The following is a 26,302-nucleotide window of genomic DNA, read 5'->3' on the forward strand; positions in this document are numbered from 1 at the left end:
TCTCTCTCTCTCTCTCTGTCTGTCTCTCTCTCTGTCTCTCTGTCTCTCTGTCTCTCTCTGTCTGTCTGTCTGTCTCTCTCTCTCTCTCTCTCTGTCTCTCTCTCTCTCTCTCTCTCTCTCTCTCTCTCTCTCTCTCTCTCTCTCTCTCTTTCTCCTTCTCTTTTGCTCTCTCTAATCTTAGGTAGCAGGCTTTTTCTTGTGGACCAGCCTCAGGTTTAGTTACCATTCGGTGCTGGACTTTAAGCCCATTGTGTAGAGTAGAACTCACTTCTAGCAACATCACTGTAAAGGAGTCAGCCTGGCTCCCTTCGAAGCCTTTGACCTGGAAGGCCACTAGCACTGGAGGGAAGGATAGAGATAGAGAGCTCCACCTTCATAGAACTGGCCCTCCTCCCCTCCCCACAGCTGCCATCCTCTTCCATCCTCATCCTCATAGACTTGGCCAAGTACTTTAAAAGTCTCAATGCACTTTACATCCAGTTTCTCATTCAAGTCTCATGACATTCTGGTCCCAGGAGACAAGGACAATTGAAGAAGACACAGTGGTCATGCCATAGTTTGGCAAAGAAAAAGCTCAGAATTGTGGGACTCTTCAGTGCTTAGCTAAATGTATGTGTAGTATTTTGCATGGGCCCCCACTGGAGAAATGCACCATTTAGTCATTAGTAACAGGCATTTACGTAGCACTTTAAGGTCAGCAAAACATTTTACATCCAGCATCTCCTTTGACCTTTGCTATAACCTTTACTATTTCTCTATTGAATAGACAAGGACGTTGGGGTATAGAGAGGAAAAGGGCCTCTTGGCTCTCCTGTGAGATAGTAGAGACCCTTGGAACCAGGAGCAGGTCAAGTTAAGACAAGGGGATGTGGGGCCCAGAGACCATGTGGAGCTGCTACCAGGCCCTGGTGTGGCTCTGGAGATCGGAGGGGATCCGAGTCAGAGAGTTCCTGACCTTGGGCAAACCCCTTCCCCATTTGAGCCTCAGTGACCGTATCCCTCTTAACAGTGTCTGGAGCCTAGAATACTGGAAGGGAGGGACTGTGAAGATCCTGGGCTACCATGGGACCCAGGGAGGCCTCCGGCCCCATTTCCACCACAGGGCAAGCACTCCTGTTTCTTTTCCTAACAGAGGGAAGCCCACGAGAGAGAGGTAGCTGAACAGTCCCGCTTGGAGCAGATGCGGAAAGAACAGGAAGAAGAGCGGGAGGTAGGTGCGCTGGGACTTGGTTGTGCTCCCTCTGGGGGCAGTGCCTCAGGGACCGGGAGGCTCAGAGCAAGGGCAGAGGGGAGCTCCCCTAGAGAGCATGGCCACCCTCTTCTTTGGAGCAGCTGGAAAACCAGGCCAGCCTTCAGCTCCAGCTCTCCTTTTCCGGTCTTGTTCCCCTTTATCCCTGGGCTCACTGTCTTTTTCCTCACATATCGCCACTTGGAGTTATTTTGAGCACCCCCTAAATCCGGATCAAGATAGTTTTTATGTTGAAGGGGAGTCAGCCACCTTCAATGTAGACTTTTTTGTCTAATGAGACCACTTATCAACCGATTTGTCAAGCAGAATATATTTAGCTCCTATTGTATGCAGGTGCTGGGGATATAAGAAAGCAGCTTACCTTCTACTACAAGAATTCAACATGTCTGATAAGAAAATGCCAATTATTTACAAAATGATTCTTTGGGAACTCTGGGAACCCTAACGCTAGAGAAGTCAGGTGGGACCTCTTGAAGCACCTGAGCTGAGCCTGAAAGAGAGCCAGGGGTTCCAGGAAAGAAAGCCTTCCATGCCCAGGGGCAGCCTGGGCAGAGGCACACGTGTCCAGGGGTCACAAGGAGGACAACATGGGTGAATCATAGCTGGCCTGAGGGGGAGAATCTGGGACCAGGCTGTGAAGTGTCAAAGCAAGGGAGTGACGAGGCCTTCCCTATGTTTTGGGAATATCAGTTTGATAGGTATGGAGGAGAGACCATTTAAGAGCCTGATGCAAAAATCCAAGCAAGAGCTGGAGAAGACTTCTCACTGCTCCTACTACAACCACCCAAGCCTAGGTCCTCATCATCTCTGGAAGCTTAAGTGGCTCCCATCTTTTTGGCATTTAAGCTCCTCATAATCTGACTCCATCCCAACACAGATGTATTTTTGATTAAGGAAGTTTTGGTTTGAGGATGTCCAGGTCTCTTTAGCCCACACTGTTGCCCATGGCTGTTTCCAGAGCCCACCTATAGCGAATGAAGGCCCAAGGGCTAAGATGCACAAACAAGGGTACCACTGTACGCTGCTGCAGGGGACAGCTCTGCGTCTTCTGAGCTTCCTCCTGCAGGCTGGGTGTCCCGGCCACAGTCACCACCTCCTTGTTTTTTGTTTTTTTTGTTTTTATTTTTTTTAAAGCAATAGGGGTTAAGTAACTTGCTCAAGGTTACACGACCAGTTATTTCTGGGTGTGGTGCTGAGTATCTGAGCCCGGATTTGATCCAGGTCATCCCGACACTGGAGCTGGTGCTTTTACTCGCTGAGCCACCTGGCCGCCCCTAAGCAATTGGGGTTAAGTAACTTGCTCAAGGTTACACGGCCAGGTGTTTCTGGGTGGGTGCTAAGTGTCTGAGCCTGGGATTCGATCTCCAGGTCTTCTTAACACTGGAGCTGGTGCTCTTACTCGCTGTGCTACCTGGCCGCCCCTCACCACCTCCTTGTTACTCCTAGCATGATCACTCTGATTCCAGCCAGAGCACCAGGTCTCTCCTCATTCTCTTGCTACTGCCAGGCTGTCCCAATGTCACTGCCCTAATCACTGCCGGGGCTCCTGAGGGCCAGGACAGATCCCACCCTTGAACCAGCTAGCTACTAGAGATGCTCACCCTTTTCTGGTTGGAGGGTCCCACAGATAATAAGAAATAAATAATCCCTTTACTAAAATCCTGTTCCAGTACCCAATGCGAAAATGTACTTTAGGCAAATTAAAAGCAATTTTAAGGACAATAAAAGCCACTGGAAAAAAGTAATTTTCTTTTATTTTTTTCATTCACCAGTAGTTGAGGCCCCACATTTCTAGAACACTTTGAGGCTTTCAAAGTACTTTCATCGCAGTAACTAGCAGGATAAGTGTGCTTAGCCCCATTTTACAGATGAAGAAACCAAGATTCAGGGAAGTGGTGATTTACCCGTGGCTGTAGGTGGGTTCTGGAAGCAGCCATGGGCAACAGTGTGGGCTAAAAGGACGCGGGCATCCGGGTTAGAGCAGGTCCTTCAAACTGGAAATAAAATATTTGCCCTGTCAAACAAAAGCGGTTCACTAGGACTCAGGTGCCCTCAGACCTCCTGGAAGCGGCTGTTTTGCTGCAGCACGTGTTACAGAAGAATGCCTTGGAAATCACGTGCCTCTTGATCCATTCGTGGGCTCAGCATCCTCTTTCTGTCAAGCCCGTCGTTGGTTACTCTGACTGCAGTTTGTTCCCTTAGCCATCCTGCACACGTTTCTGGGGTGGATTGCAACTGCGACTCTCACTGTGCGCCAGACCCTGGGAGCTGACTCAGCTGAGCTGCCCAGATTCACTCTGCTAGAGTGTAAGGGGCTGGGGCTGGCAAACGGTGTGATACTTTGGAGAGAAATGTCAGAACAGAAAGGAGAGCATACAGGCAGGTGCTGGAGGGAGAGGGGCCCAAACAGTGACAGAGAGGGTCTGATGAAGAGGCCAGACCAGCTACACAGAGGGCACTGTTGGGCTGGACTCATGGCACAAGGCCCTGCCCAACCACTAGGGTGTGCCTTGCAGCATCTGCCTGCCCCTGCAAGGGCTACAGTTTCTTTCTGTGTTAATAAATGGAGATGGGGAGAATAGGTGATCTCTAAGGCCCCTCCCAGCCCTGACATTCCCTGTTCTAAGGCCCCTCCCAGCCCTGAAGTTCTCTGTTCTAAGGTTCCATTCATCTGTGACATGTGTTTGACAGGATCACATAAAGGAACTTCGGATGCTATGTAGTGTGATCCATACTGGAACATGCCTATGCAACCTAGTGGCTCCCTGTTACTTCTAGGATCAAATATAAAATGATCTTTTCAGCTTTTAAAGCCCTTCCCACCTTTCCAGGGCTTTTGCATGTTACTCTAAGAGTGCCTTCCACTCACTCTAAAGTCTGGCTGCACTGGCCTTTGTGCTGTTCCTCACACAAGACCGTCCATCCCCTGACTCCAGGCCTTTTCTCTGGCTGTCCCCCACACCGAGAATGTCCTCCCTCATTTTCACTTCCTGGCTTCTCTGGCTTCCTTCAAGACTCAGCTCAAATCCCATCTTCTGCAAGAGGCCTTTCAAAGTCTCATCCTCCGCCAACCAGCCTCTCACCTCCCCTTCCTTACCCTTTTTCCCCAAGGCCTTCCCTTTAAGGTTATCTTCAGTTTATTTTATGAGTGGCAATGTGTGTGTGTGTGTGTGTGTGTGTGTGTGTGTGTGCGGGCGCACGCCTTGTTTTATCATTTATCATATATGTATATATGTGTAAATTGGCACATTGTAGACACTTAATAAATGCTTGTTGTGCGACTGACAAATGGTCTTCTAACCTATCTCTTGAAAATCTCTAGTGACTAGAAATTCACTCCTTCCTGGAGTAACTCATTCCAATTTTGGATAGCTAGGACTTTTCCTGATTTCAGGACTAAATGTTTACCACTTCTGTGGCATGTGACCTTTTTTCAAACACTTAACTATAGCACCCATGTTCTCATCCCTATTCCAAAGTCTTTTCATCTTTCAAATAAATCTCCATGACTTCTTCAACCAGTTCTCATACGGCAGGATCTCCATCCATGAATGTTCTCCAGTCTCTCAAGAACTTTCCTAAAATGGGCTCCTCAGAACTGAGCGTGGCACTCCAGCTGATGCTTCCTGTTAGGAGCATCCTTCCTTATAGGGATTGTTTCTTTCTTGCATATTGTGGCAGCAGAATGCAAGCTCATTAAAGTCAAAGATATTTGTATTCTTGTATCCTGAGCCTCTGGCATTCAGTTACAAGCATTTCTTGAGGACTTGCTAAATACCAGACACTGGTAAGTGGTTGCTGAGTTGAATGTGGTGATCTTCACCCAAATGCTCTTAACCATTTCTCTTCCCCTCCTGGTTCCTGGATTTCCTCACATTAGCATAGCTTTTTAATATACAGTTTTAGCAAAAAAGCTGGAAACAAAACAGATGACCATTAATTGCAGTAAGGCTAAATAAGTTAAGATACGAGAATGAAACAGAATCAAAAGGTTTTAAGAAATTATAAATATGAAGAATTCAGAGAAATATCAGAAGACAGATGAATGGATGCAGAGTGAAGCAAGCAGGATCAAAAAACAAGGTCCGGAACTACAACCATATATGTGTATATATGTCTATGCATGTATATATGTATGTCTACAACCATAAATAAAGGAAACTGAAGGTTGTGTAATTATTATTCCTGTGAATCTTGGCCCTAGAGAAAAGTTGGAAAAATGCTCCTCACTCCTTCCTTTGCAGAAGTGGTAGACTGAGCATCTTGCCAGATGCAGTTTTGCTGAACTTCATTTTTCTTCCTTTTATAAAAATCCTCTGTTTCAAAAGGTGACTCTTTGGGTTGGGGAAGGAAGAGAGATATATTTGGAAATGGAAGTGATGGAAAAACAGAAGATATTAATAACTTTCTCAAATAATAGTTTAAATAAAAATAACACAAGTTGCAGTGTGCCTCTGTCCTGCATTTGACCTGTCCTGTGACTGTGTGCCCTCCCAGTCCTATTTGTTATGGTCTGAGCCCAAGTCTCTGTGGTATCTGGAAGGTCTAATGTGCCTCCATGATGTAGGAGCTTTTCTTTTACCTTCCTTGTCACCTGTAGTTAAGGCGTGTAGGCAGAGACATATGAAGTCATAAGTTTTATTGTCTCATCTTCACTTCCTATGCTGTCTGGCCTGATAATCACAGATAGGCTCTTTACTCCTTAGCTTAAAGCAGTTTGGGTTAGACATGCAAGTTTACCCAGTTACATTCTGATGAGCTCCCATCTTTGTTGTGTGTCTGCCATCCCTAGCCAGGATTCTCTCATTCTTACACTTTTAACTTTGGTCCAGAAAGCCATGTCCGTTTTTCACTCGGCACCTTCCTGACCAACTGTTTGCTTTTCCAGATCCACCCCTCTCTCCTGAAGGCCTTGCCTTCAGTTAATAGCAGTGATGAAGACACCAACCTAAGATAGACAGTTTCTTTCCCAAGACTCCGTAAGGTTTTTCCCAGCTTTAATCCTACATGGTAAGATAGGGCTGGCACTCTGCAGTCTGAGATCTTCTCAGACATTATAAACATTCTCTGCTTCCTGACTCCCAGTCCAGTACAGCACAGTACTTTCCTCAGCATTTCTTTTTGGATGCACACCTGATATTTGTTCTGTTTATTTTCGTCCTACTTTTTTACATGATTATTGGTGGACATTTTTAAACAACTTAGATTTTTCTGCCTGTAGGAAGTGGATTTTCCATAGTTTTTTGTAAATGTTACTAACAACTTAAATGCTGACTGGGAAAGGGAAGGGGCTGAGTACTTGGTGACTATCCCCTCAATCAAAAATATCTAAGCCCTTCAGTCAAACAATTAAATCTCTCCCCTCCATGCAGGTAGCAACCGCTTTCATAATAGTGTCATAAAGGTGGGATTTATTTTAATTAGTTGTCTTGTAGGCTAATATTAAGAAATGAAAAATACATGGTTCCACAGCCCAGCCACAAGACCCAGCTCATGATCAGGATTGTTGACATTCTAGAAAGAGTGGAAATAAGCTGCTTCCTTTTTAACCCCCTTCATTGATGTGGTGGAGAGTGCCTTCAGTTCCAAGGAAACAGAGCCGGGTTCAAATCCTGATTCCATTATTTCCTAACTGTGACCATGGCCAAGCCATGCCAGCTCTGAGTCTTAGGGATGATCATCCTGTTATCACTGACTTCTGGGCTATTGTGAGGCACCAGTGTTTTTGTGAATGGCAACAGCTGCTGCTAGGATTCCCTGTTAATGCTGAAGTCATATCCCTCCCTTTGGCTTCTCTCAGGCCATCCGGCTGTCCTTGGAGCAGTCTCTGCCTCCAGAGCCCAAAGAAGAGAGTGCAGAGCCCGTGAGCAAACTCCGGATCCGAACGCCCAGTGGGGAGTTTCTGGAGCGGCGCTTCCTGGCCAGCAGCCAGCTACGAGTTGTCTTCGACTTCGTGGCCTCCAAAGGCTTTCCCTGGGATGAGTTCAAGTTGCTGAGCACGTTTCCTCGGAGAGATGTAAGTCAAAAGAAATCATAAGTCACACTTGTGACATTCAGTGGGCCAGAGGGAAGGTGGGAAGCTCCTTTGATCTGACTCTCAGAGAGAGATGCAGGAAAGAAGGGACAGGTGGCAAGCTGTTGTGTATTAGAGGGAAATAGGAATCATTTTTTCTGGTCTCTTCCTGTGGGTCAGAGGAAGTGTGGGATCCAGGTGTGGCCCAGCCCTGCAGATCAAAGGGAAGCCAGGAGTCCCTTGTTTCTTCCACTAGGACATAAACTCCTTGAGGGCAGGGACTGCTCACTTGTATCCCCAGTGCTGAGCACAGTGCCTGGCACATAGCAACCACTTTTAAAATATCTTCCCCTTATTTGGGCCATAAGAACAGGTCAGAAAGAAGGGTAGAGTCAAGTTGTATGGATCATAGTGATTGGTTGAGTGTCATCGTACAAGCTGGATAGCTAGCATGGAGTAAACCAGGAAAATCTCAAGGCTCCTGGAATTCTGTAGTGAAAGTCACCTCTAACATCATCAGGTCCAGACACTGCTAGAAGCAGGAATCACTTATACACCATCCTTAACAAGTTGTTATCCCACCTCCATGACTGGGGACCAGGGCCAAGGGGAACCCCTCGCTCCCTCCTATGGAGCTAAACAGAGTAAATCTTCTCTTTCTATAGCCAAATGAGAAGAGGGTAAAGAGGGAGAAGTTGAGTTCTCGGAGATGACTCCTGAGATTCTGTCACCTGTAGTTCTTTGAAGGTCATGTCACTGCTAAGACTCATCTGAAGCCCTGTGCCTTCAAGCAGTCCTCATGTGACATGGTTTCCAGGCCTCCTGCTCACCCCCTGTTCACTGGACATCCTAGACTCTTCACATGCTCCACCTTGTCAGCAAAGCACCTTGGGGAAAGCTGTGCCTATTAGAAAGTGCCTCACCACCCCTCCAATAGCCCTCTGCTTGTCATTTCTGGAACATTAGTCCTTGCAGACCCCGATGGAGGTCTTTGAGCAGAGGCTGCATGGGCCCTTATCAGGGTCCTTGCAGCTCCTGAGGCATTGTGAATTCCCATGACGCAAGGCAAAGTGGGAGAGTCTTGTGCTTGGCCAGTGAAGGTGTATGTCCTCTTACTCTTTTGTCCTCTGTGCCTTCTTGAAAAGCCAAACTTGCTTAACTTGGCAGGGCTCCAAGGGAAGGCCTGCTTGTTTTCTGCACTGGGCCCCATTATCTGGGGAAGCAGAAAAATTCAAGGGTTTGGTGTTGAGGCATTTCCCGGGGGTCCCTCCTCCTGACAAAAGCTGCCATTCTCAGAATTCTGTCATTATGAACTAGAAGGAGCCTCAAAAATCATCTTGTCCAACATGCTTAATGTGGACATAACCAGGTGGGTCTGATGGTGATTGGCAGTGAAAGTGCAGGAAAGAGGCCCCTCACAGGGATGTACCAGGATGTGACGAAGGCTGCTGTGCTCTGAGCAGTGTATACAAATGTGCTTGGGTTTTCTCCCCTGATGGAGGAAAGTGTGGGTAGTGGCCACTTCATCTTTGACTTTGTTTCCCCAGCACCTATCAGTGTCTGCCAGATAGGAGACCCTTAATCAATACTTGATGAGCCATTGAGTGATTGATTGGAATGCTCAGGACTTGGTAACTGCATAGACAAGAGATATGAGGAAAACAGATAAATCAAGAAACCTGACCATCTGACTCAGGAGTCCTGGGAAGCTGTTGATCATAGATCAGGAAGGGACCTGAGAAGCAACTGAGTCCAGCCTCTTGTGTGTGACACTCAGTAAGTCACTTCTCTGTTGGCATGGAAGGTTGTCTGAGCAGTGACAGGGCCACCAGCCTAGATCTCTGGTTAAGAGCCCTGCATTCCCTCTGTGGCCTGTATCTTCCACTTTCCCTTTCAATAAATTCATTGGGGGGGGAAGGGGGGCAGGGATGCAGTTTAATTTAACAATTGCCAAGTGTCTCCTTAATGTGTGGAATTTGGTGCTAAGTCCTAAGGATGTGACGAAAGTAAGCGACCGCCTGCTATCAGTCTTGAAAAATGTCTGCCACATATAATCTCACACTCGGTGTTAGTTTTGACAGACTTGGGGAAGGTTGCTTACTGCAGGCCAGGCCCAGAGGATATTGTCCAGATTTGGGGAGGCAGCCTGGTGTGGAGAGAGCACTAGATTTGCAGTCAGAAGACTTGGGTTAGGATCGGAGCCCCTCTCTGCACTACCTGTGTGACAGTAAAAAGGCCCTCATGTTCCTAGCCCCCAGCTACCTCCTCTGTCAGATGAAGCAGTTAGACCAGATCCCTTGGTGTCTTCTGGCACAAAACCCTGTGAGCAGGGAAGTGATTACCTGTGTACACCTGCGTTAGTAGCTTAATTCATCTTCTCTTTGAGTGATATCTAAACATTTATGTTATAAATCTGTCAGGTGTTTGTGTCTCTTCTACACAGGGCCAACTGATCAGGCCCTCAGGAGAATGAGAAGGCACTGAAGAGCTTTAGAATTGGGGACTTAGCAGGGCCATGAAATGAATATGAACCCGCCTAGAGAGAGCTTGGAACTAGGAAGCATTCTGTAAATAGGAGGAATTTTGTAGGAAAAACTTTAGGGAATATGAGTGATTATTCCCATTTTGTAGATAAGGAAACTGAAAAGGTCACGTGACTTGCCCTTGGTCTTATAGCCTGTGAGTTTCTAAGGCCAGGTCTCCTAACTCTAAAACCAGCAGTCTTTCCACTGTTCTTGTTATGCCAGATAAAAAATCTTCTTCCTAATTTATAAAACTACTGTGAATTCTGCAAAATTTTTAAAATTTGGGTTTGTTTGGCTTTTTATAACAGAGCATCTACATGCATTTGAAAAATAATGATAGATTATATATACATAATATATGTATTCGTATATATATGAAACATTAAGTCTATAGAAGGTTTATGTGATAATTTGTCATACCATCATTCAATGAGATAGTTGATGCTATTTTGTAGCTTTTAGAGGTTGGGGGTTTGGTATAGCCCTTGAAATGACTCTGAGGTCCCCAGGGTGAGAATTCCTGCTGCAGTCTATAACATGATGTTGTTTCCAACCCCTCAGAGCTTTGGCTTTGAGGAAACCAGGTGCCAGGAAAGCCAGAACTGATCTTCAGGTGACCTTAATTGCAGGCCCATGACTGGTGTAAATAAATATGAAGATGTTAGAGTCACAAAAACAGCTCATAGACCAACATCTTATAACGTATATATATATATATAAGGTCAAAATGGGCATATGATATAGACATAAAGGGTGATACCATAAGCAAATTAAGAAAACAAGAAATAGTTTACCTGTCAGATCTAGGGAGAAGGGCAGAATTTATAACCAAACAAGAGATAGAGAACATTATGAAAGGCAAAGTGGATAATTTTGATTAAATTCAAAAGGTTTTGCATAAACAAAGCCAGTACAATGAAGATTAGAAGGGAAGCAGAAAGCTGGGAAATAATTTTAACAGCAGTGTCTCTGATAAAGGCCTCATTTCTAAAATGTGTCAAGAACTGGGTCAAATTTATAAGAATGCAAGTCATTCCAACTGATAAATGGTCAAAGGATATGAATAGGCAGTTTTAAGTTGAAGGAGTTAAAAGTATCTATAGTCATTTGAAAAAATGCTCTAAATCAATATTGATTAGAGAGATGAAAATTAAAAAAACTATGAGGTACCATCTCACACCTATCAGATTGACTAATATGACAAAAAAGGGAAATGATAAATGTTGGAGAAGTTGTGGGAAAACGAACACTAATGTATTGTTGGTACAGTTGTGAACTGATCCAGCCATTCTGGAGAACAGTTTGGAACTATGCCCAAAGGGCTATAAAACTGTACATACCTTTTGATCCAGCAATACCTTTACTAGTTCTGTCTCCCAAAGAGATCATAAAAAAGGGAAAAGGACCCACATATGCAAAAATATTTATAGCAGCTCTTTTTATGATGGCAAAGAAATTGAGGGGATGCCCATCTATTGGGGAATCAAGTTGTGGTACATGAATGTAATGGAATACTGTTGTGCTATAAGAAATGATGAACAGGCAGATTTCAGAAAAACCTGGACAGACTTACATGAACTGATGCTGAGTGAAGTGAGCAGAACCAGGAGAACATTGTACACAATAACAGCAGCATTGTGCGATGACCAGCTTTGATAGACTTAGCTCTTCTCAGCAATGCAGTGATCTAAGACAATTCCAAAAGACTTATGTCAGAAAATGCTATCCACATCCAGAGAAAGAAATATGGAGTCTGAATGCAGATCGAAGCATATTATTTTCTCTTGCTTGTTTGTTTCTTTCTTTCTTGTGTTTTTTCCTTTTGTTCCGAATTCTTCTTTTACAACATGTTAATATGGAAATGTGTTTAATATGATTGTACATGTATAGCCTATGCAAGATTACATGCCTTCTTGGGGAAAGGGGAAGAGAGGGGAGGGGAAAAAAAATTTGGCACTCAAAATCTTAACAAAAGTGAATGTTAAAAATTATCTTTAGGAGCAGCTAGGAGACGCAGTGAATAGAGCATCAGCCCTGTAGTCAGGAGGACCTGAGTTTAAATCCAGCCTCAGACACTTAACACTTACTAGCCATGATACCATGGGCAAGTCACTTAACCCAATTACTCAGCCTTCCCCCCTCCAAAAAGCAAAAAAATAACAAAAAAAAAAACCCCTTGTATATTTAATGGGGGGATGGGGGGGAATCAAATACTATTAAGTAAAAAAAAACAAAAAACAGCTGCCTACGTACAGGATAGGAAGAACATGACTAGAAAATAGTTTGTGTGAAAAGGATCTGGGGTCTGAGTGAACCTTGAGCTCATTCTGAGTTCACAGTGTGACGTGTCTCCCCACTCATAAAACTTAGATGACCTTAATCTGTATTAAGAGAGGCCTAGGGTAATGATAACCCCATTGCCCTTTGCCTTTGTCAGACTATGTCTAAATTATCCAGTTAGGGCTATTACATTTTAGGAAGTCCATTGACAAATTGGGTGTATTCACTGAGGCCAACTAGGATAGGGGGGAGATTGGTGACCATTTCATAGAAGGATAAGTTGAAGAAGCTAGCTGTGTTTATCCTGGAGGACAGAAGCCTTAGGGGAACATGAATGATATCTGTCTTCAGGTATTTGAAAAAGTATTACACAGGAGAGAAATTGGCTTTATTCTCTTTGACCCACAGGACAGAGCTAGGTGAAAAGCTGCATAGAGGCATATTTAAATTTGACATAAGGAAAAACTTCTTTAAAATCCACACTATCCAAAAGGAGAATAGGCAGCTTTTACAGATAGTGAGCCCCCCATTACTGGAGGTCTTCAAGGAGAAGCTGGATGACCACTTATCAGGAGTATTAAAAGGTTTCTTTTTCAGGTAATGGTTGGCCCAGATGACCTAAACATCCTGTCCACCTCTGAGATGCTATATGGTCAAGGGTACTTTAGAGCAGGGCTTTTTAAACTTTTTCCACTCGTGACCCCTTTTCTAGGCAACATTTGTTGCCTTGTGTGGCCTGAGGGCATGCACAGGGCAAAATGCACATGCTTTGTGTTCAGAACCAAGGCTGCAGTGAAGTTACCCAGTACACCATGTAGAAGGGCAGGCGCTGCCAGAAACACCTCGAATTCATTACACATTTGATTTTTAATTAATTTTGGTCGTTATGCATTCAGAAACCTTTTACTGTTGCCAAGTTTTTATGACCCCATATGTTTGTGACCCACAGTTTAAGAAGCGCTGCCTAGAGCAGAGGTGTCAAATACTGAGCCTGTGGGCCAGTGTAGAGTGCAGCCACACAGATTTAAATGATTAAATGTAATTGGAAAATACTTAACAAAATAAGAATACAATAGAATATGGATAATGTTCATTTGTGATTGTCTAAGTTGGCGTGCAGCCAGGAAGGATCTTTATGCACGATTAATAGACCCATTTGTCTTGGAGTGTGACACCACTGCTCTACAGCCTGACACAGACTTGTATCCATGGGGCAATACTATTCACAGTCACATCTCGGTGAACAGAGCAAGATGCCAGGTAAATGGTGGTCCATCCCTCCCTACAGAGCTGCTAGAGTTTCCACAGGGCTGTTTTGTAATCACCATCTGTGGCTGCGGGATTAGTATCTAATTTGGAAAAGTCATCTTAAGTTACAGCCAAACCAGCAGGCCATTGAAAAACATAGCTGAAAATACTGTCTTCTCAGTTAGGACTATGGCTGAGCCTCGCAATAGCTCCTCACCATATGCCTTTTTACTGAAACGTAGAAGCTCTCTCTCACAGAAGGACTGGTATCAGGTGTTCCGTGCAGAGTGCTCTTTGGGAGATAGCAGAACAAGGCGACATCATCCTTGCTCCGGTGACACTTATTGTAGTTGTTTGAGCATGACGTGTCTTCTTGGAGAAAGGAGGGGTCTCTCTTTCCTAAGGCTTCTTCTCTAAACCAGAAGCCTCAGCTTATGGTTTGAAGCCTCAGTTTGAAATGTTGGTGCCATCTTGGTGTCAGCCTTCCTTCCATGAACATCACCCCAGACAGTACCCCACCCCCAGTGCTGGATGGGAAAGCACTCATCCCATCCCTTCCCTCCTCTCACATCTACGAGCATTTCTGGAGGATGTGCACCTGGGTCAGCAGCTCCCACTACTGCTGATACCTCCTCCTTTGCTGGGCCCACTCGACTTCATTCTCCAGGATGTCTGGCTCTAGATCAGTAATCATGTCATCATGCTTATCTGGGGTGTTTCACTCTATCTTGCATGGTTTTCTGTGTATTCTTGCCACCTCTTCTTAATCTCTTCTATCTCTGTTAGGTCCCTACCATTTTTGTCTGAAACTTTCCCTTGATTATTAACTTCCCTCCCCCCCCAGCCTGCCCTCCCTTCCATCATCCCCCCTCTCATCCCCTTCCCTCCCTATTCTCCTGGAGGGTGAGATCCCCTATTTAGTGTGTATTTCCCTCCCTCCTCAAGCCAGATTCAATAGGAATAAGGTTGACCCATTCCCTTTTGCCTTCCTATTCTTCCCCTCCATTGTAACCATTTTCCCTTGCCTCTTCTGTATGAGATAGTTTGCCCCAATCTGTCTCTCCCCATCTCCTCTCATTATATTCCTCTCACCTCTTAATTTCACCTTTTAAGTATCATCCCTTTCTGTTAAATTGGTCCTGTGACCTCTATCTATGTATACCTGTAAACATATATACACACATTCACATATGTATTCATATGCCCGCATACCCTCATATAAAGACATATATATATGTATATATATATATATATTTCTAATCCCTTCAACTACTGAGAAAAGTTTCGTAAGTTACAATTATCGTCTTTCCATGTAGGAATGTTAATAGTTCAACTTTGATAAGTTCCTTATGATTTCTTTTCCCTGTTTACCTTCTCATGCTTCTCTTGCTTCTTGTATCTGAATGTCAAATTTTCTATTCAACTCTGGTTTTTTCAGCAAGAATGCTTGAAAGTCCTCTATTCCACTGAATGACCATATTTTCCCCTGAAACATGATACTCAGTTTTGCTGGGTAGGTGACTCTTGGTTTTAATCCCAGCTCCCTTGACCTCCAGAATATCACATTACAAGCCCTTCGATCCCTCAGTATAGAAGCTGCCAGATCCTGGGTTATCCTGATTGTGTTTCTACAATATTCAAATTGTTTCTTCCTGGCTGCTTGTAATATTCTCTCCTTAATCTGGGAATTCCAGAACCTGGCTATAATATTCCTAGGAGTTTTCTTTTTGGGATCTTTTTCAGGAGGTAATCGGTGGATTCTTTCAACCTCTATTTTGCCCTCTCGTTCTAAAACATCAGGGCAGTTTTCTTTGAGAACTTCCTGGAGGATGCTTTCTAGGTTCTTACTTTGGTCATGGCTTTCAGGTAGTCCAATAATTTTTAAATTATCTCTCCTGGATCTATTTTCCAGGTCAGTGGTTTTTCCCATGAGATATTTCACATTGCCTTCTATTCTTTCATTTGTTTGGATCTGTTTAACAGCATCTTGATTTCTCATAAAGTCATTAGCTTCCATTTGCTCCAATCTAATTCTGAATCAATGATTCTCCTCAGTGAGCTTTTGAGATTCTTTTTCCATCTGGCAAATTCGACTTTTTAAGGAATTCTTCTCCTCATTGCCTTTTTGAGCCTCCTTTGCCATTTGAGTCAGTCTGTTTTTTAAGGTATTATTTTCTTCAGTCAGGCCATTGACTCTCATTTCATAATTTTCTTGCATTGTTCTCATTTCTCTTCCCAATTTTTCCTCCACTTCTCTTATCTGCTTCTTAAGGTCCTCTATGGCCTATAACCAGCTTGTATTTTCCTTTGAAGCTTTTGGTGCAGGAGTTCTGACTTCACTGTCTTTCTCCTGTTCCATGCTTTGCTCCTTTTTGTCCCCAAAATAGGAGTGTAATGTTGGAATCTTCTGTCTGCTTTGTTTCCTTTGCCTGGTCATGTTGCCCCTCAGTCACTTGGGCTTTTTGCCACAGTAGGACTCTGCCACCAGACAGGGGAACTTTCGTCCCAAACGCTGGGGTTTTCTAAGCTGCCGGAGGTATTATGTGGGTGCCCTCTCTGAGGTCTCCACATGCTCTGGCAAGCTGGACACACACCCCAGGACCTCCACCCTAGACTGCAATCCAGATCCAAGCAGGTTAAAGCAAGAGCGATTACCCCTCAGACTGGTGCTTGGTCCCCCTACACTCTGCAGGCCAGGAGATGAAGCCGCCACGTGGCGCTGGCAGGCTGTGCTGGTGTCTCAGCGGTTTCTCGCCCCGGGGGTAAAAGCCACACACTCCCACTTACTGGGTCCCAAAGTCCAGACTGCACTGGCCTCTCACCTTGTCCTTCGCATCTATGTATTGATAAATCTGGAAACAGCCACAGCTGCTGCTGATCTGGAGTCCCTTGGGCTGGCGGCTGGTCAGGCCCGCCCTGGGGCTAAAGCCTCAGAGTGGTGCTGGGCTCGGCTCCCAGAGCACTGCGCTGGCCGATTCCTGCTGGCCTGCCGGGCTGTCCTCAGCGGGAGGTTAGCTTCTCTGTGTCATTTTGTGGGTTCTGCAGCTCCAAACTTTGTTTAGAGTCCCCTTTTTACATGGATTGGGGAGGGTGGAAGCTGGAGCTGTGGGAAGGTCATGCTTCTACTCCGCCATCTTGGCTCCACCCCCACTATTATTCCAAAATCTCATTTTCTAGAGAATTAAATTTAATGTTGAGGAGATTTTTATCTGCTTCTCTGTTCCAGGTGTGGTCTCTACTCTTGCAAATACTCAAAAGTACATTGAATATTTGTTTTATATTCCTGTTACTCCTAGTCAGGAATCTATAAATTCAAATCCCACTTGAGCCGTGTGACCCTGGACAAGTCTGTCATCTGTCTAAGCCAGTTTCCTCATCTCTATGATAGGGACAGGAATATCTATCATACCTGCCTCATCGTGTTGCTGTGAGGCGCAAAGGAGATCATTTATGACAAGCACTGTTTAAACCATCAGGTGTTACAGGCAAATGGCATCTACAGCCCTGAGACTGCTAAGAAAGCAAATGCTAGGACATCAGTCCATAATGAGTATGTCTAGGGGCGACTAGGTGGCGCAGTGAATAGAGCACCAGCCTTGGAGTCAGGAGGACCTGAGTTCAACTCCAGCCTCAGACACTTAACACTTAGCCGTGTGATCTTGGGCAAGTCACTTAACTCCAATTGCCCTGCCTTCCCCCCTCAAAAAAAAAAAAGAATACCTGCTATGCATAGAGGAAGACTTGGGTGACAGTTCAATAGGATGCACGCTGTGAGGGGTGTCAGGACGTTCCAGAAGAGAGCCTCAGCAAAGAGGGAGATGGGACATAGAAAGTCAGTCAGTTTGGTTGGAATGTAAAACAAAGAAAGGGGATTCATATGAAATCAGTCAGGAACCAGATTGTGAAGGACTTGAAAATATCAAGCTAAGGATTCAAGGAAACAGACTAAGAACTGAAGATATCATGGTGAAAAATTAGGTAGTCTCTCTCCTTAAGAAAAATCGAATCTACTGTGGGAGAATGACGTGCTCAGAAGTCATTGTAACCTGGGTAGCGTGGAATCACATTCTGGGGCAGGCATCGCCAAGAAAGATGAAGACCGCGAGGGGAAGATTGTGAAGAAACCAGCAGTGACTTTCCGAGTACACACAGTAAGTGTTTTCTGTGGACCGCTCGGTGACTCCAGATATAGCACTCTGCCTTGAGTCAGCCCTGAGTTCAGATGTGGCCTTCTGTGGCTCCTGCCTGTGTGACCCTGGGCAAATCACTCAGTCAGCTTCCTCATCTGTACAACAGGGGCAGTGATAATAGCACCTCTATCCTAGGGTGGTTGTAAGGATCAAATGAGTGGTCTATCAGTGTTTATTCCTTCCTTTTCCTCTTCCCTTCCCCTTTGCTCTAAGTGGTCTGTTCTGTGTTCTAAAAGAGAAAGGAAAGAGGTTAGAGGAATGCCCGCGTACTTGCCAGGTTATAAGGGAGAATGATGTGGGCCCTTAAAAAGGGAAAGAAAAGCTGCTTTAAAAAAGAAAGAAGCAAAGGTATTCAGAGAAACCTCACCTGTGACCAAGTAATACATGGGAGGACCTCAGAGCTGATGACCATGAAGCTGTTCTCCAAGGAGAGAGAACTGCATGTTAGAGCTGCTTCTCATCTTCTGTGAGTCAGAGTGACGATGTGGGTCCTCAGATGACATCAGGAGAAAGAGCACAAGGTCATTATCTTAGAGTGGAATGTACCTCAAAAGGCATCTCATCCTCTCTCCTCATTCCATAGCCAGGGAAACCGAGGCCCAGAAAAGCTAAGTAATCTTCCCAAGGTCATGCAAGTAGGAAGAGAGATCCAGTAAGGATCAGAGTTGTATAAACAAGTAGCCATCATACTTTACTTCTTGTCAAGAGTTACCCCGCCAATTGGCATTAACAGTTTCTGTTGTGCTGTGACATGTAACCAGGGCATGAATGCCTGATTGATGATACTGCCAGAACGAATCTAGAAAGTATTGCTAAGGATTATGAAGTGTTGTTGAGAAACTGAGGACCAAAAGAGCAAAGGTGGTGTTTTCATTACTCCTCCCCATTGAAGGTAAGAGATACACAAGAAAAAGGCAGATGGGAACAGCTCATTGAGAAAATGGCATCTGGAGTTTCAGATTTCTGTATATCACTTAAAATGTAGGAATAATTAATATTGGGCCAAGCATATTTAAAAAGGACTAATAAGGATGAATTTACAGTGATTGCCATCCTATGAACTAAAGACTCCTAGGGATCCATGGAATTATGGCAAGAAATGTGCCAATCCATATGCACACCAATGCTTATCATCTTGATTTTTATTTAGCCCTAACAGCATATACAGCATGATCCAGGTAATAAATGAGCATGTTTTCTGAATAATGTGACACAGATTTAAAAAAAATAATTGTAATTAAAACTATATAAGCTTATCTGAGTGAAGTAAAAAAAAAAATCCTGTATTTACCTTGAATCTTGCAGATCTGATCAAAAAGACCTTCAGCTGAAAAGGGAGAGAGAAAATGAGCTTAAGTATGTCCTCCACAATAGAGAGCATAGAGAATAACTACAAAGCAAAGTCCAAAATAAGATCTGGTAATAAAGTTCATTGCCTCACATACACTAATGATGACAAGCAAGTAAAATGAACTAGAGCAGAAAACCTAATCTAAGGAAAGAAATTCATCCTTGCTCTTCTCGCTGAGACTGCATCTCATGGCTGCTGTATGGTTCTGCAAGCATGTGTTTTGTTGATATGGTAGCATTAAGAGAGAAATCAAAGCTAGACCCAGGGCAACAGACACAGAAGTGATATTACCCTCAGAGGATACAACAGATCATCTGCACAGAAAAAGGAAATGGATGAGAGTAGTTAAGGGAATAGATGTCAAGCCTGGCACAGACTCATGAGAGAGTGAAAGTGGATCCAGTTATCCAGGTGTATGTGGAACACTTGGCCAAAAGCAGACCAAGTTGTCGTTTCTTAATCCAATGTCATGACAATTTCATACTTTAAAAAGTAGAAGCAATAATGGTAGGTTCTTTTCTGGCTTTCCTTTGGAAAGAAACAACTTCTTGTCATTTTGGGTAGAAAAGAGAGAAGCAAAGCTGGGAACAGTCTGATGTGCACCCTGGACTTGGGAGAGCAACTTTCCAAGAGTTCAGTAAAAAGCAAAATCTCCTGAGTGGACCAGGTGGTTGAGCCAAGGAAGGGTGGGATGCTCTCAAGAATAAAATTCTGAAAACAATTCCATGAAAGAGGAAAACTGGGCATTGCCTTCAGAGAGTGCTGTGGATGTCCACACCACCAGATAGGACTCTGAGAAGACATGTACACAAGTGCGTGTAAAGAAGATGGAAACAGGAGAAGGTGACAGGGTGGAAGAAAAGCTACCTTGTCCCCCCTGAGTCTTCTCTAGGCAAAAGATTCTATTGCTTAAACCAATCCTCCTATGCCATGGACTGGCGGCCCTTGTCTGTGCACCTCCCAGCTCATCAGTGTCCATCCTGCGCAGTGGCACCACAAGTGAAAACAGTCCTTCAGATGGATTCTGAGCCTGGAACATGACAGTGGGACTTAAGCACTGCCATGCTGCCCTCTCATCAGAGTACTGATGTATTTTGAACTTGTAATCCCAGAAAACCCCATGATCTTTTTTAGACAAACCACTGTCTGTTCTCCCCCACCCCATCCTTCAGGAGTTGATTTTTTTAACCTAAGTGCAGGAATTTGGGATTTCATCTTATATTCAGCCCAGTGCTATAAATTTGCAAGATCTTTTTAGATCCTGACAATGTCATCTACTGGCTGATCTGTCATCTGAAAAGTTGATGAAAATTCCATCTATGTCTTTGTCCAAGTCACTTATAAAAATGTCAAACAGTTCAGGACCAAGCACAGACCTCTACATCACTTTACTGGAAATCTCCTTCCCAGTTGACATTGAACCATTAATGATAACTCTTTGAGTCTTGCCTTTCAGTCCATTAAGAATTATGAAGGTAGCTAAAAGACAAGTGGATAATGCACTAGACCTGAGAAAGACCTGAGTTTGAATCCAGACTCAGTCACTTACTAGATACCCTGGGCAAGTCCAGAATCTCCTACAAACTTTAATTCATTCTGTGTCTGTAATCCAGGGCACTTGGCCACCTGCTACGAACTTAGAATCACTGGCAAATTACTTACCATTCATGGTGCTTCTCATTGAAAAATATGCTTTGCTCACTTAAAATCTAAATGGTGTTTAATTCCCTTGTAAGCAGAAACAGCCACACATGTAATTGCACTGATTAATCTCTTCCAGCTACTCCTTGTACTTCCCAAAGCCAGGGATGGCCCTCCTGAGCCCATGTCCCCGTGCATTGGCACACTGTGGCCCATAGCCAGAGCACCAATTTGGGTGTCAGGATCAACACAGAGAAAGAATATTTGAGCCCTGTCTGCTCTGCATACAACCAGTTCTGGTGTACTCTTTGTGATTTCTGCAGCCATCTTTGATCTGAAATTGTCACCTCAACTGGCATTTTGAGGGCTACCTTTTCTGGTGGCTTCGTTAAGACTGCTTGTGTGATGGGCCTTTCTGAAGCACCAAGAATACTCAGGGGGGATGTGATCTAGAAAATCATTCAGGCTGCCTGGAACAATGGGGAGCTCTCTTCCTCACTAGCAGTCTTCAGGCAGAGGCAAAGTGACCATGAGCTGCTTCCTACTCTGTTTCAGACTGGACCAGCTGCTCTCTGAGAGCCTCTTGGGACAGTCAGAGTTGCTGATGTCCTAGCAGAGTGATTTGTCTGTTATCACACAGCTACTAACTATGAGGCAATTGGTTTGGAAGACAAACTCCCTCAGGCACTTACTAGCCATGAGACAGGAACCCATCAGGATCCTCTCCCAATCTTTTTCCTCCTCCTTTTAAAAAAATTTTTTTCTTTAAAATGTATTTTTTAAAAATTCTTTTTAAATTTGGAGTCCCAATTTCTCTCTCTCCTTACCTCTCCCCCACGTACTGAGAAGGCAAGCAACATATCAATTATACATGTGAAATCATGCAAAAAATTTCCATATTAATCATTTTAAAAAAAAAAGAAAATGAGAAAATTATACTTAAGTTTGCACTCAGAGTTCCATCAGTTCTCTTTCTCTGGAGGTGTATAGCATTTTTTTCATCATGAATCCTTTGGAATTGCCTTAAATCATTGTATTGATCAGAGTAACCAAGTCTTTTACAGTTGATCATCATTACAACATTGCTGTTACTGTACACAATAATCTCTCAGTTCTTTTCATTTCACTTTGTATCCATTCATATAATATTCTTAAGTCTAGGCTCTTTCTTTGATTATGGCTTTCCAGTAGAACAATAATTTTTCCACAACAGTGAAAACAGTTTATTACAGAAAAATTAATTGGCATAACAATATTCTTCTTACCCATCTTCCCATTCTCTATACCATCTTATTTTATGTCTTTTATAACTAAATGATAGAATCATCCAGTAATTCTTAAATTATCTCCCCTCAATCTGTTTTCCAGGTCAGTTTCTCTAATGAGAGATTTCACATTTTCTTCTATTGTTTCATTCCTTTGACTTTCTTTGTTTTATTGTTTCTTGGTGTCTTATGGAGTCATTATCTTCCACTTGCCCATTTCCAATTTTTAAGGAATTATTTTCTTCAGTGAGATTTTGTACCTCTTTTTCCATCTGGCCAATTTTGCTTTTTAAGGAGTTCTTTTCTTCAGTGAATTTTTGTGCCTCTTTTACCATTTGGTAAAAGTACCTCTTTTTCCATCTGGCCAATTTTGCTTTTTAAGGTGATATTTTCTTCAGTATTTTTGTGCCTCTTTCACCAAGCTGTTAATTCTCTTTTCATGATTTTCTTGCATTACTCTCATTTATTTTCCCGGTTTTTCCTCTACTACTCATCTCCTTAACTCTTTCAGGAATTCTTATTGAGCATGGGTGCAATTACATTTTTCTCTGAGGCTTCATTTGTAGCTGTTTTCATAATGCCGTCTTCTTCTGAGTTTGTGCCTTGGTCTTCCTTGTGACCATAGTAGCTTCTTATAGTCAAATTCTTTTTGTTATGTTTGCTCGTTTTTCCAGCCTATTTCTTGACTTAGAATTTTATGTTCAAAGTTGGACTTTGCCCACCTGGGGGTGGGGAGGCACTGTCCCAGCTTCAGGCTTTATCGTGCTACTATTTTCAGAGCTAGTTTTAAAGGTCTGCAAGTTTTTGGTATTTCCAAGATGGTATGGCTGGGGAGAGGTGTGGTCACTGCTCTCTGGTCTTTAACCAGGAAGGGCTCCCCAGTCCCATGCATTTGCATGCACTGGGTTTCCTATCTGCTTTGGTATCATGCCCAGGGCCACTGTATTCTTGTGACTGACCACCAGTGCTTCACTCTACCCTGGAACTGTGACCCAGAACTGCTTATGAGCAATAGAGTTGCTATTCAGCACCAACTGTACCCAGTGCCTGAGAGCTCTGGAAGTGGCTGCTGCTGCTGCCACCACATGTGTGGACTCCAGACAGGCCTCTACCCCAGGGTCACAGACTTCTCCTGCTGACCTTTTGTTGACTCTGCCACTTCACAGTTTGACTTGAGGCATTATTTTAAAGCTTTTTGGAGGAAAATTATGGGTTGCCTCTAATCTAGCATCTAGACTCTGCCCCCAACATATCCAAGGTATGTTTTCTCCTCATCCTTAAAATGTAGGTCCATAATCCCTGTGAAATCCTTAGGATCAAAAACAAATGAGATAGTGTATGTAAACCAGTTTGCGCATCTTAAAACACTAGCTAAGCTTCAGTAGTGTTATCATCATATATTGGAATAAGGATTTACAAACAAGTCCAAATTAGTGGCGATGCCAGGGCTTAGCCTCAGAAGTCCTGTCCTCTAGTTCAGGGCCCCAGGGATTCATCTCACCGTGCTGGATGAGGTAGGTCACCCGGATTGGAATCAGATCAGGAGGAAGGGACCATTCCCCATCCCTGCTGAGTAAAGGAATAGCTGTCTTCATGCCCCACCCCTTCCTCTGAGCCAGCCCGGTGGTCCCTCGACCAAGGCAGCTTCCACCTCCTTCTCTCTCTTTTCTAACCATTGTAGAGGGTAAAAAGGGTTGGGGGATGGGCTGGGAGGGTTCTCCCTACAGGTCTTCCCTGTAGATTCTTCCTGTACTCTGTAGAGGGGCCTGTGGAAACAAGCCCCAGTCAAGAAAACACCTGCTGTACCAGGCCCTGGAGATAAATTCGAAAGTTCCTGTCCTCATACCTTCTATTAGGGGAAACACCCCATACATGGATAGGTAAGTACAACTATAGAGATAAGATTAGGAACTAGGCCGTGCTTTCACCAGTGTAAGGAGGCTCCTTCTCTGCAGCAGTGTTTGGAAGTTAAGTCCCATGTCCAGAGTCACATAGCCAGTCTCCATCAGAGGCAGGCCACAATAACAAAACAGATGCCAAGTGCCTTGAGGGAAGGACCCTGGTAACTGGGGCTTGGCAGAGAGAGGCCCCAGAAAAGATCAGGGATCCCCTTCATGAAGAGTTAGGAAGTCCTCATCTCCGGAAAGACCTTTGTTAGAGGCCCTCCTCAGATGGGGGGTAGAGGAGACAGCTGGCTAGTCTGCAGTGTTGGCTCTGCAGCTGTGACCTGGAGTAAGTTATTCTGCTTTAGCCTTCGCTGCATCCTCTGGAAGGAGACGGCTGTTCCCATGACCTTCAAAGCCCTTCCCAGCCTGGCCATTGCACATTCCGAGAGCCCTGGGACGATGTGGCCTGGAAGCAGATGAGGATCCTCTGAGCACTCGAGCTCCAAGCCTTCCGCTGGCTTTATTTGTGAGCTCTGGGCTGAGACTGCGAATCACAGGCAGTTTATCTAGAGCCTGTAGCTCTTTATTTACTGTAGCTGGAGGCCTTGGTGAGCTGAGGCTTTGACAGGATTTCACACTGATTCATCAGAGCCCTGGCTCAGGATCAGGTGGCAGCCAAGCCACATAAGGTTATTCAAAACGCATTAACAATGTTGCTTAATAATTCAGAACCAGTTTGTTCTGTTTAGAGTATTAAGAATTTTTAAATCCTTTTAATTAGCCAATTCTAACAGCAATTTAAATGAACAGGGAAAAATCTGTTCCTTCCTGAAAGGGCGATGGTTGTAGCTTCATGTAATCCAGGCTGTACAGTGTAGCCCAGGCCCAGCAGTGTGCACAGGTGGGCCACTGGCCCTTTTGGACCCTAAAGGAGGACAATTCCAGTCTTTAGGTGCTTAATACTTTATTGGAACCCCTACAGAGAACTGAGGAAGCCAAGATGAGTGATGAGAGATGGGCATTTAGAATACTTCAGGACTTTGAGGACCTGGGATTTCTTCAATTCAGACGCTGCCCCCACTGACAGAAGTCATAGTCTCTTGTGCAGAGAAAGTGATCTTTCTCTGGAAGGAGTCTACCCTTTCCACCCAGAGATAAAATAGGAATCCCTTCCCTCTAAAACATTCTCTCTCCTTGAAGACCTCTAGTGACGGGCAGAATTTACTGCCTGCAGCCTCCTGACCTCACACTGCACCTGACGCCACTCCACACCTTTTCCTCATTGCTCCTAGTTCTGGCTTTGTGGGTCACCTAGAACAAAGTGAATCCTTCCTACATGTGGCATCTGTACAAACACTTGACCCCAGACCCCTTGAGTCTTACCTTCTCCAGGCTAAATATCCCCCCGCTCCTCCAACACTTCCTCATATGGCACGAATTAGAGGCACTTTTCTGCCTGGGCTGCCCCGTCTGGATGTTCTGCAGCCTGAACTGTGATGCCCAGAAGCGAGCACCTTGGTCCAGATTTGTTCTTACTGCAGGACTATCCTCTGCCTTTTTTCTGGACATTATGTTCCCTATTATTTACCCTATCACTATCTCAGTAGTCAAACTCTGATTAATAGGAAATCCTTCTTTATATTGAATCTAAATTGGCTGGTCACTCTTCTCTCCCCAACTGCTCTTCCCTGCTGCTAGTTCTACCCTTTAGGGCCAAGCAGAATAAGTCTAATGCCTCTTTTGTAGAATGACCCCCTGAATCTTTGAATTTCTCAAAATAGTTCTCACAATGAAGTGCCCATGGTTCCTGGAATGGCCTTTAGGATGCTTGCTTCTGTGCTTGAGAGCTCTCTCCACACACAGAATCAGAATCATCTGGCCCTCACAAGAAGCCTCTCCACCCATTCCTCAGTTGCCGTCACTGGCTCTGCACCCAATCCCCATCCCCTTACCTGCTATCTCTTACATCTCTCCACACCCTTTCATGTATTCTTATGGCACCAGCCCACATCTCTTCTTGGCGCTTCAGACCCTCGTTAACTTGTCTCAAACCAAGCTTTGTGTTCCCTGCCCCTCCATGTGCCTTCACTCCTGTCTGCCCTGTCTGCTCACACTCATAACCTTAGGATTGTTTCTGATCTTTCCTCTCCCTCACCTTTCAGGTTCTGTCAGTTGCCAAAACTTGTGGATTCTCCCTACAAAATCTCTGCAAAATCCTCCCTATTTTTATATAACCACCATTCCAATGTTCTGTGAGCCTCTTTTCAGGTCTTCCTACTTCCAGACCATCCTTCATGCCTTTGTCCAACTGGCCTTCCTTGCACAGGGCTCTGGATGTCAGGCTTCAGCTCCAGCCACGTCGGGAGTGCCTCATCATGTACCAAATCAAGTTAGAATTCCTTTGTCTGCTAGTCAAAGCCCTCCTCTGTCTAGAGCCCTCTCCCACTATGGCTTTTCATATTGAATTCAGTTATTCACCGTTTCCTATACATCCTCCCTGCTTTCCCACTTTGCCATTTGTCCAGGCAGTTTCCTGTGCGTAAACTGCACTCTTCGTCCCTCCCCATCATTTGAATTTCTACCCATCCTCTGAAACTTAACTCATGTGCTACCTGGGTGACGAGGGTGTCTGTCTGTAGTTGGCCCTTCTCCCC

General features: G+C 44.4%; 1 protein-coding gene across 3 annotated transcripts in view; it reads left to right on the forward strand.

The window, feature by feature from the left end:
- Positions 1-26,302, forward strand: part of LOC138165359 (FAS-associated factor 1) — a 419,204-nt gene that overhangs the window by 364,125 nt on the left and 28,777 nt on the right. For 2 of the 3 annotated variants that reach the window (XM_069093610.1, XM_069093611.1), the window contains exons 17-18: positions 1,133-1,210; positions 7,050-7,265. In XM_069093610.1, the coding sequence (XP_068949711.1) occupies positions 1,133-1,210; positions 7,050-7,265 (294 nt within the window). The remainder of the gene's footprint in view (positions 1-1,132; positions 1,211-7,049; positions 7,266-26,302) is intronic. The other variant, XM_069093612.1, reaches the window with a different exon arrangement.

Source organism: Petaurus breviceps, unplaced genomic scaffold, assembly GCF_028583685.1.
Source record: "Petaurus breviceps papuanus isolate PSGF00001 unplaced genomic scaffold, PetGlider_PUasm1.0 208, whole genome shotgun sequence".
NCBI lineage: Eukaryota > Metazoa > Chordata > Mammalia > Diprotodontia > Petauridae > Petaurus > Petaurus breviceps.